General features: G+C 32.4%; 2 protein-coding genes across 2 annotated transcripts; one reads left to right on the plus strand and one right to left on the minus strand.

Moving 5' to 3' along the window:
* Nucleotides 1-208: 208 nt before the first annotated feature.
* Nucleotides 209-12,020, minus strand: LOC105347732 (zinc metalloproteinase nas-15). The gene is made up of 6 exons (XM_011456913.4): nt 11,927-12,020; nt 3,219-3,245; nt 2,970-3,083; nt 1,859-1,918; nt 977-1,096; nt 209-790 (listed from the first exon to the last, which is right to left on the minus strand). Exons 1-6 carry the CDS (start codon nt 11,991-11,993, stop codon nt 762-764), a joined length of 417 nt encoding a protein of 138 aa, XP_011455215.3. The 5' UTR covers nt 11,994-12,020; the 3' UTR covers nt 209-761.
* Nucleotides 7,843-11,696, plus strand: LOC109621131 (uncharacterized). Its single transcript, XM_066085159.1, has 5 exons — nt 7,843-7,903; nt 8,790-8,930; nt 9,717-9,855; nt 9,940-9,965; nt 10,056-11,696. The coding sequence occupies exons 1-5, from the start codon at nt 7,855-7,857 to the stop codon at nt 10,265-10,267; spliced, it is 567 nt and encodes a 188-aa protein (XP_065941231.1). The 5' UTR covers nt 7,843-7,854; the 3' UTR covers nt 10,268-11,696.
* Nucleotides 12,021-14,520: the final 2,500 nt, after the last annotated feature.

Here is a 14,520-nt window from a genome sequence, read left to right on the forward strand (position 1 = left end):
CAAGTTGAATTGGTTAAAATACAAATAGTTACTGTACAAAATATGGATTTTACATAAAATACTAACGTGCATATAGATAAAATATCACAATATGATCATGTTCTCGTTTCCATCAATTTTATTGTTTATTTGATTAAATACCAAAACATACCTATCATTAAAAAACATTTAGAATCGATATGAGACAAAAATTAAAAACATTTCTCTGGGTTTTTTTACTTTGGAGAAATGGGCCCAAAATAAGAAATATACTTTTTTTTATCCTTAGCCTTATATTAAAATAATAAAGAAATAATATAGGTGCTTATTATAATTGCAATAACAAATGACATAGTCATGCGTACATGGTTTATTATATTAAATTTTGTTATATATACAAAGATAATTACAAACATAAATAGATTAAAGGGTGATATACAAAGCTTAATTGTTTTAACTGATGAAATTAACAAAAGCGTTATCATATAACTATATTTTACGGACAATTGATATGAACTCATCATGAAAGTCGCCTATAGCTATCTAGCTTTTACGTACACAATCAATAAATCTTTATAAAAGTATAATTAAACTTTGTAAAATGTCAGGGAATAGCACAACAATTAAAGATAATTCATCTAGTCTTCAGTAATATATTATTGTTCAGTTCACTAATAAGTTATGCAGAAAAACCGAGTTAAATGCTCAATGATTTAATAATAACATACATATACAATGCACGCATCTACCATATGCATGTTAAACATGTTTAGTACTGTCGTTCAGCCTAAAACCATTGACTTTCCGATCTCTGAAAAAAATGGAAAAAACATTGGATATTCGTTTTTGTCTAAAGTACAGTTTACTTCCCTACGTAACGTAAGTTCATGTAGAAATTACGCAATTGTAATATATATTTTACAATTGCTTGACACATACTAAACTCTGGTTCAAGATCGTTATAATTCAAGAATTTGTTCGTATTGTTTACGATTACCTGTAGGGATAGGAGGGTCACATTCGCCACATGTTTTCTTGCAGTAATCTCTCATAAACCCGGACTGACCACAGGCCGATATATACACACTACAGCGATCGTAGACGTCCGTGCATGGAGCTGCAGAATTTAGGAAATATACAATCGAAATATTAGTTTCAAGAAAAAATATGCTTTTAAAGATAAACTGTAATACATACTGGATTCCTATCATGGTACTTTTTGCAGTAACTGTTATTGTTTAGCTTAAAAAACGACATCACAGTACATTGAGTAATGAGTAATGGTCTATAAAAAACGTTAATGAATTTTCTTTTCCTGTTTGAGATGTGTAGTATAAATATTGTCGTAACTTTGACTTTTTTCGACTTAAAGCTGGACACCGCTCATAAATAGGCACTGTCCGAAATATTTCTATTTGATCACCGCTATCCCTACAACCCCTATATAAGCTGCAGACCTCTTAACATCGCTGTAAAGCTCACCTGTGTGGAAGTATGACGTGTTACTCGAACGCGAAGATATAACCAAATTTTACGCATTTTTTTTCAATCATGAGAGAATACATGTACTTATATTAAATATACAGGTCAATATATAATATACAAACAGAATATGCACTTAAAATAAGAAATAAATGCATAAAATGCAAAGACCACGAGAGGAATACTACATATCGGCCACGAGTTACAGGGGTGCAATTGGGTGTAACGAAATCAAAAGGTTTATAAACTAGTACCTGTGTGACAGTTGCTATTTACGTGCGGTGTAAAGTCTTAAACAAGCACCAATGCGTAAAACTACAGACATATTTTCTTGTTGGTATTAAAAAAAATAAAACCAAACAGACACATGAACAATATGAAGGCACGCTTTTTCTACCTTTTGTTGTTGTCGTTGGTGCAACTGTTGGGTAAGTCATTCTGTCTTCAGTATAATACTCTGTAATTAACAAATTTTCTAAAAATCAAATGATGTTAACGGCGCTTAATATTTTCTTCATATGCTTTACAATTTCTTTTGAACGCAACATCGTGGATTTTTTTTCATATACGTGTAACCTTTTCGTTGCAAAAAAATGATACGAAAATATTTTATTGCATTCGGCATCGAATGCATTTATAATGACATTTTTTAAAATGCAAAACGAATCAAACAAAATCATGATCACGCATGCACCTGTTTACATGTCATTCTAAAGTTCAGTTTAATGTTAATAATTGCCATTAAAATTAAATAAACTACAACTTGCAAGAAGTGAACAAAAAACCTTTTTACATAAAAACATTCTACCAAGTCATTACAAAGGTTTGTAAGCGTTTTTCTCATACTCTCTCTTTCTTCAATGTAGCCTGACAAATTCAGTTTACCACATTTACGCAAGTAGCTTAATTTGAAAAAATGTAATAACTCTTTGCATAAGAATAGGGTATATTATTTCGTGTAACTTAATCTCGCTTAAAGCATACAAAAATACATCACTACATAAATAAAATACATAACACTAAGAGAGGTATTTACAAAACAAAAATGAGAGTAGCATCCTAGAAAAATCTGTATAGATTGGAATCCATTTCAATATACAATTTCAAGAGTATTTATTTTCGTATTGTATATGTTACTGAGTGCACAGACAACAGTAAAAATATTTTGAAAATTGTAAAATGTTTCATACATTTTCTTTTTGCTTGGCACCTGTGAGGTTTTCAATAAGTATACTTCTATTACTTTTTAATCGATAGTATCATTGGCTCCCCTGAAAATCTAACATTGCAAACTTACAATGTACGTGAGCCTTTCAAAAGAAACATGAGACCTCTTCACCTATGGATGCTTTGTGCCAAATACGGTAAAGAAATTGTAAAAAAATTACAATTAACGCCAACAATGACGATGGACGACGAACAAATTTTGATTAAAAATGCTCACTTGAGCTTGAAAAAATTAAGACTATCAAACATACGTATTCATAAATAAAACTGAGTAAACTCACTACAAAAATCACACGTCAACGCACAATTGTGGAAAACCCAGGTAAAAACTGTTGGGTTTCCACAAGTCACTTTTCCTAATGATTTGCAGTCGTCATAATTGTCTCGGCAAGTATCTACAACAGTGAAATTTATAAAAAGAATTTCCTACTAATGTAACATGTACATGGATTTTTTATCAATGGATTTAAATAAACGTATATTAGAAAGCATTTCAATAGAAATTTCATTCAAAGTATAAGGTGACTTACAAGTATAACAGGTTGAGATCAAACACGCTGAAATGAACAAAAGTATCCTCATAATTGAAAGATGATATAGTTATTAACGGTCTTTCTATTATCATCTGATTGTTTATATATACCTGTAACCATTACAGCCCACAAATATGGACTCAGAGATCACAGTGTTGACATAAAGATAAGACAATTATGGTAACAATATACGGAAGTTCTCTATATGTCACCTAGGAAATTCCATCTTCCCACATATATTATCTACTAATAGCTAAGAGAGTAAAATTAAATATGTTGATTACACAGAACCCTCATAGAATGGTAAAGTACTTGGGTTTTTTTCCTAAGGTTCTATTACATTTGTTGAGTATTATAATTTGTATTGCAATTTATTTCTTGAATTATATTCAAATCAATGTTAAATACAAAATATAGATTTCTGGAGGTATTTCTATGATGGGAAGAATGCCTTCAATACCTTTAAGCATTTGGGAGGTGTAGTACTCGTAATCACACTTTTTACTCACCCCTTACACATACACAACTAAGTCAAACTAATGTTCTCTTTACCTTCCGGCATGGCTTGACTTGTTTCTGTTTGTCATCTACAACTAGAACATTGAATCAAATTATGCTATCTTTTTTAAATATAAGCTCTAAAGATCAGCTATGTTATGTTAAAACTAATATGGATATATCTATAGATAAAGCAAGATTAAAACAAAATTATCAATGTACGTTGTTTCTGCACATGACATCTAAAAAACTTTTATTAACTGTATTTTCTGGATATGGTCATATCAAATGATCTTTTAATAACGGTGCGAAACACCCTTTAACTTCCTTTCGACCTTTGAGTTTTTAAAAATCATGACATGGACGTACGTGCGTTCATATGCGCTTTCTCTTCAATCACAAAAGCCCCACTTGTATTTGATCTCATTATCGTTTAATTATATTTGATGTTTAATTGACTAAATTTTGTATATATTTCGGTATCATCATGCGAAAACTTTAAGTGATATTGGAAATTCAAAATGTTGATTACGTGCTTAGAATTTACTTCCAAAACAACTTGCTCTTAATAGTCCATTTAATTATATAGGCTCGAGGGTGTTCGAAAGTGTTAGATAATGAAAAAAAAGTAAAAAGTTTAAAAAATGAATGTTAAATTTCACTTGAAACAAGATATTAAAAATTAATCACGATGACACCATAATCAGAATCGATAGAGTAAACATTTTTTTTACATTATACAAATGTTTGTTCTCGCATAATTTCGACAAAGAAAACACTGTTTTAACATGTGAATTATTACACTAATCATCATTGTAGTACACAAATCTCAGAGTATCTCTGTTATGAAATTTAGTGATAGTTATAAACTTAATAAATAGATTGGAACTTTTTTACAAGTACATTAGCATTTCCATGGATATATCAATAAGTTAAGTTTTTGGTTATATACAATTGGATATGATTAACGTATTTATACATGTACTTGTTCAAAGTCTATTGTTAATTTTCATATAAATAAGTACTGGATGAGTAGTCCAATATTATTGTAATCTGAGTCTTATGAGAATCGTCTAATAATTTGTACATACATTGAAGCTTGGTAAAATGCATGGTTGTTTTATTATCGTAATCTTCTGTCATCTTTTTTCTCCGTGTATTTCAAAAGGTGGCCAGTGTGATTCAAGGTGAGTTTACATTTTCTAAATTGTTTAAGTCATTTACATAGTTTATAATTAAAAGGGTGGCCTTGCTCCCTATTTCCTGTCAAGGGGCTATAACTTATGTAGTTTGTGTGACGTACGGCCATCACCACCATCCTTCGACACATAATAAATAAACAAAAGAAGACATATTGTACTAATCTGACTCATATTAAATGCCAAATATGAGAAAAAAATATTTTAAGAACAAGAGGCCAATTGGCCTTAACGGTCACCTGAGTAGCATATATCCCATACACAAACTTGTCATGGAGTCTCATATATGCATCTAATTAATTAGGTTTCATTTTTCATAGAAAAATTATAAATTTGTAATGACGACCACGTTTCAAAAAGAACTGTGAAACCTATTATTTTGGTGAAAAACTAAAAGATCTGGTCAACAAAATCATGAATTCAGTTTTCCTTTCAGGTGTGTGGGAGTAAAGAAAATAATTTTTTAACGTTATATGCATTAACATCTATACATCCATTTTGGCCCTGCCCTAGAGTCAAAACCCATCCTTGAGGGGACATGAAAATTAAAATTTCAGTAGAGGACTTCCTAGTAAACATAATTATTAGTCAGTTTTTTTATACAGATGTGTGAGAATAGAGAAGAAAATGTTTAAACATTATCTGCATTAACACTATATTGCCATATTGCGCCCCCACCCCACCCCACCCCCTTCATGTTTTGAACCCCTTACTCAGGGGCCATGAATTTCACAATTTAGGTCAAGGAGATTGTGGATATCATAACCATGTATTCATTTTTTTGCCCACATGTGTAGGAGTAGAGAAGATTTTTTAAGATTTAAAACATTTTTACTATATGGCCATATTGGCCCAACCCTAGAGCCTGAACACCTAACAAAGGGGTCATGAATTTCACAATTTTAGTAGAGGCCCTCATAGACAACATAACCATGTATTCAGTTTTTTGCTCACATGTGTGGGAGTAGAGAAGAAGATTTTTTAAGATTTAATTTTTTTTTACTATATGGCCATATTGGCCCCACCCTAGAGCCTGAACCCCTGACCCAGGGGTCATGAATTTCACAATTTTGGTAGAGGACCTCATGGACATCATAACAATGCATTTAATTTTTAACAAATATATATGGGAGTAGAGAAGAAGATTTTCTAAGATTTAATACATTTTTACTATTTGGCCATATTGGCCTCACCCTAGAGCCTGAACCCCTGACCCAGGGGTCATGAATTTCACAATTTTGGTAGAGGGCTTCATGGACATCATAATCATGCATTTAGTTTTTAACAAATATATATGGGGGTAGAGAAGAAGATTTTCTAAGATTTAATACATTTTTACTATTTGGCCATATTGGCCCAACCCTAGAGCCTGAACCCCTGACCAAGGGGTCATGAACTTCACAATTTAGGTTGAGGGCTTCATGGACATCATAATCATGCATTTAGTTGTTGACAAATATATATGATAATAGAGAAGAAGATTTTCTAAGATTTAATACATTTTTACTATATGGCCATATTGGCCCAACCCTAGAGCCTGAACCCCTGACCCAGGGGTCATGAATTTCACAATTTAGGTTGAGGACTTCATGGACATCATAATCATGCATTTAGTTTTTGACAAATGTATATGGTAGTAAAGAAGAAGATTTTCTAAGATTAAATACATTTTTATTATATGGCCACATTGGCCCCACCCTAGAGCCAGAACCCCGGACCCAGGGGCCATAAATTTCACAATTTTGGTAGAGGGCTTCATGGACAACATAACCATGCATTTAGTTTTTTCCTCACATGCGTGGGAGTAGAGAAGAAGATTTTTGAAAATTTGGCTTTTTTTGCATATTTGGCCCCGCCCGTGGCACCTCAGGGGTGGTAGAGCCATGAATTTCACAATTTATATTCTTCTTACCATAGAGATGCTTTACACCAAAAACGGTAACGATTGGCCTGGTAGTTTTCAAGAAGAAGTCAAAAATGTAAAATTGTTAACGCACGACGCACAGACGCACGACGCACGACGACGGACGAAGACCAATTGCAATAGGTCACCTGAGTGACTCAGGTGACCTAATAAAGTTCCATGTCTACACATTGTCTACACTGTTTTTTGCAAAATACCTGTGTTAGTAAATGATTTCAATAATTTTAGTGTGACAGGTTAAATTTCGAAAAAAAAAATTAAACACCTGGTTGTACCTGATGATATATGTTGCTCTAAGCCAACATCGTGACTTTGTTCATAACATTGAAAGGTGGAAGTAAGGGGAGGTGGTGGATTACATGTATTAAAGAAATGGTCTGAAGGAACAGAATCGATATTAAAAGAGTAACCCATGCAACGTCACGAAAGAAAGTGTATCAACGCGTCTTTTTTAGCAGAGACAGTCGTTAGAATTCCCTCGTTTAATTTCTTTGGTCAAATGTTGACACCGATATTACGTGACCAAATATAGCATTCTCTTCTTCCTGATAATACACATTAAAAATGCGATAACTCGTAAGCTGAAAATTGCAACCAACATTTTTAACTTAACCATGTATAATAATTTTAATTTTTTTTTTTTAGAAACTCTACATTTTAAAACTCTATTCATTTTAGCAATTTTTTTTCAAAGGTTCTTACCATCGAGTCAAAAGGTTTATATATGTTTGCTGCATAAGCTCAGTCAACTAAAAATGTTAACTAAAAGGCAACTATGTAAAGGTAACTGAATGGCATAACTATTCCATAACGTCATCTTATAGTAACCATTCTGTTGAATTGAAGTTTGAATGAATGGCAGAGATTCATCCTGTATCCATTATCAACATATCCATCAAAGATTTTGGGACGGTAGAGTTTTGCTTAAGAGCTCAAGACAGCAAAAAAAAAACAAAAAAAAAAACCTATCAGGATCCGCTATTTTTTTATTTTCAGCTCAAATAATGACAGTATGTGTTGCAGTGATTTTTATAAAGATTTAAAATCTGGGACATGTTTACGTGAGTATCATTTACTTGCGTATGTAGTAATGCTATTTCAATAGTGAATGTCAGCTTATTATCTTACAGATAAATTGCAGCGCCTCTACATACATTTGCGCATGGTGTGATTAATTTGAATAAACTAACCAGGCCATGTCTCTATCTTCATTGCATCTAATGCTTCACCACTTGAAAACTCGTGAAAATTTAAAATTTTGCATTGCAAAATAAAATTCTTTTAAGCAGTCAAAAATTCTTTTGTAAAGTGCTTGCTATGATTAATACTGAGATACAATAAACATTAGCGGTAATCTATTCATTGACCAATAAAATAGCAGTCCCTGTTCTGCAGATATTAAAAAACCTAGGGCTTTATGACTAATTAATCAAAAATTATGTAAAGCAGAAGATTTGATAAATAAGGAATAGTAAAATTAAAACTTGTATAAAGCAGAATATTTGATAAATACGAAATTGCAGAACTTCAATCTGCAACGAAGAACATAAGTGAATATCGAATTTTTACATATATAAAGGGGAAGTTAAATATTTATAAATTTAACTAAGACTGTTTTGTAATTACATTGAACTAATATATTGCTAGGAAAGTCTACATGTAAAAGTAAGTGTTATTCGCTTAAAAAATTACATAAACCCATTCATGGTGCGATTCTGGAGGGCGAACTCGGTATGGTTAGATATGAAATGGAACAGGATTTTTTTCTTCTTTTTTATGTTTTTAAACTATCTACCAAATAAAAATACGCCAATTATAGTTTAATAATTACAAAACTGTATTAAAAGATTATTTTCGACATCACATTTTGTTTTTTAAGTTTCTATGATGTTACAGGTTACATTCATTAAGACATCAATATTTAATTTTTCCTTTAACATTTTTCAGCTTGCATAGGATCATTTGGACATAATTGCTCTTTCCCATGCCCTGATGGGTATTTCGGTCACGGATGTCGACTGAAATGTGACTGCAATATAACTGAATCATGTGAACCAGAGACTGGTTGTACAATTAGATATATTGCTGGTAAACTTTATTATTGTTTTAAAAATTATTTTTCTCATCTTTTTTTAATAATCAATTTGATATTATAACAAGATTTTTTAATAATCAATTTGATATTATAACAAGATATTCAAGGTTTTCAATGATATGGCATAGACGTATGCCGATGGTAATGTCCAGGAGTGGAATGGAATGAAAAGCGCTTAACAAGTTCTAAATCATATTTGAAAAAACATGTAGAAAAATGTTGACAAAAATTAAAACATCACGCCATTATCGGTTGAAGAAAGAATCTTGGTGGGTTTTTTTTTTCTTTTTAAAAAAAGGGGGGGGGTTAGAAGGAAGACAAAAGTATTGTTGATTTTTATTGCAAATGATGTAAACAGAACAATCAAACATACTTTGTATATATACACAGTAGCAGAAGTTAGGTGTTTAAAAGGTGCATTGATTGAAATATTGTTTTTAATATCAAACACATAATTTCATATTTAATAATCGGTGTTAACATAATTAAAATCGTCCATATTAGGCTGATATTTGTTGACTTAATGTTAATCAACCAAGACATTTTGTCATTAAAACGAACAATTATGAGCCCAAAGTCAGTTTTAAATGACAGATATTATTCGACATTAATATTACATCGTAGACTTATCAGACGATAAGATAATATCGTTTCCGAATGCAGATAAAAACAATCGCGTTTCTTTAAAATTTCAAAGCAACGGTGTAGATAATTTACATCAGGTAAATAAGTTATCTGATATATTTGATATCAACGTAATGATTTTACTTTTATTGTAGATAACAAAACAGAGTCAAAAACGAACACAGACTTTGAAAAGTCTGGGAGAAAAACAATCCGAACAGCTCTTTTAAGTGGTTGTAATTTAACCATTCTTGCCATTTTGATCGGGATGTTTCTGAAATACCATCGAGTCCTGTGAGTTAATGTAATGTATGCAATTGACTTGTGTTTTTGAAACACTGAATAAAAACAATTTATTCAGTATTATTTTGTTTTAAGGCTACAAAGATGCAAAGGAATTCAAGGTATTATAAATAATTATAATCTATGAATAGTTCAACTCTTAATATTTCCAAATGTTTTGAATTCGTGCTAATTAAAACATTTATTTTCAGAGAGCGGCGATTGTAGAGAAGGTAATGCACCTCATGACTGTATTGAACACTCAATGGTGAGTGGTTATCCTGTTAGAACATCTTCTCGGAATTACACTGTGCCTCCAGCTCTTATAAAAGAAAACAATGCCAAAACAGATGCTGAAAGAAAATCAAGCAAGCAGGACATAGTAACTAATTTAAGTCTAAAATGTAAACACGAGTACGTGTGATCACAAGAGAGAGAGAGAGAGGCTGACAAAAGAAATCAGAGTCAAAATCAAAGTCAGACAACATTGCGTGACTAAGTGAAAATTATATTAAAATCTCTTTTGAACAATAAACGAAAATAAGAAAAAGAAGTATTTTAATTGAGGTTACTATATTTTTTATATCTACATGATGCAAGTGAATTAGAGGTCTCATTTTCTAACAGTATACCAATATATAGCACAAGCCTTATTTGCAGGACTGGTACATAGCAAAAACTTGGCTTCATATATACTGCTATAGACAAATGAAATTCAAATTTTCTTCATAAAGAGATTAACCATTAAAAACTATTGAGGAGGGAAGTGTGACTTTTAGATTATTTGGCTACTACATGTATCTCCTCGCAATAATCATCTTCTACGTTTATTCACAATATTATGAAAATGTATACTAGTATTTTGTTTTCATCCCAAATTAATACTCTTTTAAAATTGAAATTCGGTATTTTAAGCAAATATTCATATTATGTTTGCGCAAACCACAGTGCATATTACTGTATGATTTATGATTTAAGACGCTCAAAAAATAAAGAGAAAATCTAATCTACTTTAAGAATATGTTTGCGGTAAAAACGTACAAACTATCCTTAATATGATTGTAGCGGGTGTAGTAGTTAGAACCTAGAGTTTATAAACCAGCATGATTTATAACGTCAAATAAGTATAAAAATGTTTGAAACAAAATTATTCCTCTTTGCAAGATATTATCAACCCGAGCTATACACTCGGTACTTTACAAAAGACCCAAGCAAATCAGTTCACGTCATAATAGATGACATTTCTTTCTGATTTCTTAAAAAAAAAAACCCTAAATTGAAATTGTTCCCTTCTATCATTTAACCTAAATTTATGCAATAATTTTACATTGATATTCTGGTCATGGTGTTCAAGAGCATTGAACAAAATCCCTTTTTATATGTCAAACAAATATTGTAAATATTTTAACTGTGATGGGATTCGCACTTATGCGATCATCTTAATGTAAAATATAGTTTTTTAACTTCTTTAAAATGACAGATACATGTAACTGAGTGCATTGTATACTATATAATTATGCATTGTATTTTTATAATAACAACACAGTTTGTGTTCAAATAATTCATCGGTTTTTTTATGTAAACAGTATTATCAATGACCAAGTGTTTAGTTTGTTGTTAATAACAAACATATGAGGATGAAAATTCTTTTCCCAAAACACTTAATATTACTTGGACATGATGTAAAAAAAAAATTTCTTAACCCGTTATTGAAACTTTACCCAATAAACAATAATTTTGTTACGCATGAAATTATTTTTGTCTTTGGTCATTGTCACCTTTACATCAGTCATTTACAAAACTATTTGGTTAGACCATTCGGGTTGTGCACACAAAAACTCAGAAGTGGATATTAAAAAGATGCTTGAGTTTCTGATAGACAACATTTGAATATACATGTAGTTTTTGGAAATCAGGTCTTCCAACAATCTGTTTGAGTTCCCATCGGTACCAGTTGCACCCCACTGTTTACAGACCTTTTTTGTATTCATACGAAGCAGAATTAATTAAAAACTTGTACGTGAAAAAATAAAAGCAATAACGGAGTTGTTATAGTTATAAAAGTTGTTATTTCCATACTAACGTCGACTCGATGTATCCCAGTGAACTTGAAATAAAATATACCACAGAGTCAGCGTCACCTGTTTCATATTTAGATACTTTACTGGAAAGGGACATTCGTGGTAACCTAACAACAAAACTTTATGATAAACGAGATGTGTAAACAGATAGCCATGCTATGACCTTGAATTGCTAGTATTACATAATGGTCACTATGATATTTATGTGTACCTAGATGCTGCGCACTGAATGGTGTTAATAATAATTGACAGAATGAACTCTGTGACTCTTGTAGCAATGCGTAGTATTCCTAAATGATGTTATGAAACCAGGTCATAATACGGGCAGAATGATATCCAAATTGAGAGTTTAACAACATGTGACCTATTTGGCGATTATGTGTCTGCAACGAATGCTCTAGTATTCTATATTGAGTCATGTATTGTGTATTCTATATATTAACCTTTGTAACCTTTTATGCCGTGTATGAATGAACGTATTGTGAGTAAGTGATGCCTCATACTAGGTGGGGGGGCTCCGAGACCCAGGACTCGGAGACCCACATCCTGCATCCAGACTCTTTGATTGGCAGTTTTGACGGTTTTGTTACTTTATTTAGAAATAAAATATTAATCTTAATTTTAAACACTAAATGTTCACTCATGATCGTCGTATATGGGCCGAACTAGTCAAAACTGTCCATCATAAGTAAAAGCTTATATATACCCATATGAAATGAGATTGTGCAGACTCCTGATTTGGGCTGCTTTAGATTGTTGTAATCTTAACTATACGATCACGCTTAATAAAACCGCTAAAGAAAGAAATACTGGACTTGTCATCCATAAGCTTGAGCTGACCCTCAATAGGATCCTGTAAGACAGAAGGCTTACATGAACTTTCTTGGTGCCGTGACCAGGATTGAGCGAAGTTCAATACAGAGTAAGGTAAGAACCATTTCTATATGTCTCTTATAGCTATCTCGAAGTAAACAACTTTGTCTAAGCAACCAATATGGCGACAGGTGATGGGTTTGATAAAAAAGAATTTAAAAATCAAATGGAGCAATTAGAAAAACAATTCGCGGGGTTGGGTCAGAACAATGAAAATAAAGGGCAAGAAACAGGTCAAAAATCCCCAGAAAAAGAGCAGATTAAACAAAATACTTTTGAAACATATCATGATGCTAGGCCGTATGAAACTCGTGAAACTCGACACCGAGTCCCAGATCAGGATGATGAAAAAGATTTTTTTATTGGTCAAGTTAAAGCTATAACAGCCGCACTCTCAGTGCCCCTATCTTCTGTGATAACTCCTTTTGAGGGAGATGCTCAAAAATTTAAACAGTGGATAAAGGAAGTTGAAAAGTACAGTGTTATGTCTGGGAAACAAGGTCATGAGATCCCCATGCTTGCATACATAACGAGTAAGGGTTCAGTTGGGGATTATATTAAAAGGTATTTAGATGAAACAGATGCGTCTGAAGAAATCCCATCTTGGAACGATCTTAAGGAATCCCTTAAAAATAGATTTGCAGAAATAACAGACCCCCAACACGCGTTAGCAGGAATGCGTAAGACTCGACAACATTCAAATGAAAGTGTTCAGTTGTTCGCCGAGAGACTATTGCAAATCGCGGAAGACGCCTACAGTAATGACAGACTAAAAGACCCTTTGATACAACAACAGTTAGTAGATATCTTTTGTGACGGGTTGACATTCGACTACCTCAGAATGAAAATTTTGCGAGAAAACCCTAAAGATTTAGAATCCGCAATTCAAATAGCAATGCGAGAACAAAATCTGAGACAGAGGCTAGCGATAAGAGGGTCAAATATGACAGAAATTGTACAAAGTAATGACAACAGACGAACTCTTTCAAATTTTGATACTACTCTTCCCTTATTAAAGGATAGAGCAGATAATCTTACCTCAGTAGAAACAAGGCATGTAGAACCAATGGAAATTGACCATGCGCGTAATAGTAGGTGTTTTAAATGTAAACAGACGGGTCATAGGGCTCGATTTTGTACTCAAAATAAATCCCAAGTCAGGTCCCGTCCTCAAATAGATAAACGACCCAGTCAAAACAAACCCGTCCATAATATAGAGCAGAAACCCCGTTCGCCTGTGGAATGTTGGAATTGTGGTAAAGTAGGTCATGTGCGTGCAGATTGTTGGGGCTCGCATATGTATCAAAGAACACAGCAAAATCGGGGCAGACCATCAAATCGTCAAGGCCGAACATATAAATCTAGCGACCAAGTAAATAGGGGATCGTCTCAAAATTTCAAATCACGCTCTTATTTTGACAAACAAAAACAGGAAAACTAAGACGTTCTTCCTTCGTTGAAGCCCGAAGAAAGAACTTTAAACAAAGACCTACATATGAAATTAATTTTACTAACAACCCCAGTAGCTGTTTATTAAAAGTAGGTAAAAATAAATTTAGAGCTTTGGTAGATACAGGTGCAGCCGTATCTCTAATTAGTAAGAAAATGTATGATAATCTATTTCCCCGCCCCAAGTTGTTTAATAATGATATCCCATCTTTACAAGCAGCAAATGGCAATTCTTTAATTGCGATAGGGTATGTAAATATTTCCTTTAAGATTT

This window comes from Magallana gigas, chromosome 5 (genome assembly GCF_963853765.1).
Source record: "Magallana gigas chromosome 5, xbMagGiga1.1, whole genome shotgun sequence".
NCBI lineage: Eukaryota > Metazoa > Mollusca > Bivalvia > Ostreida > Ostreidae > Magallana > Magallana gigas.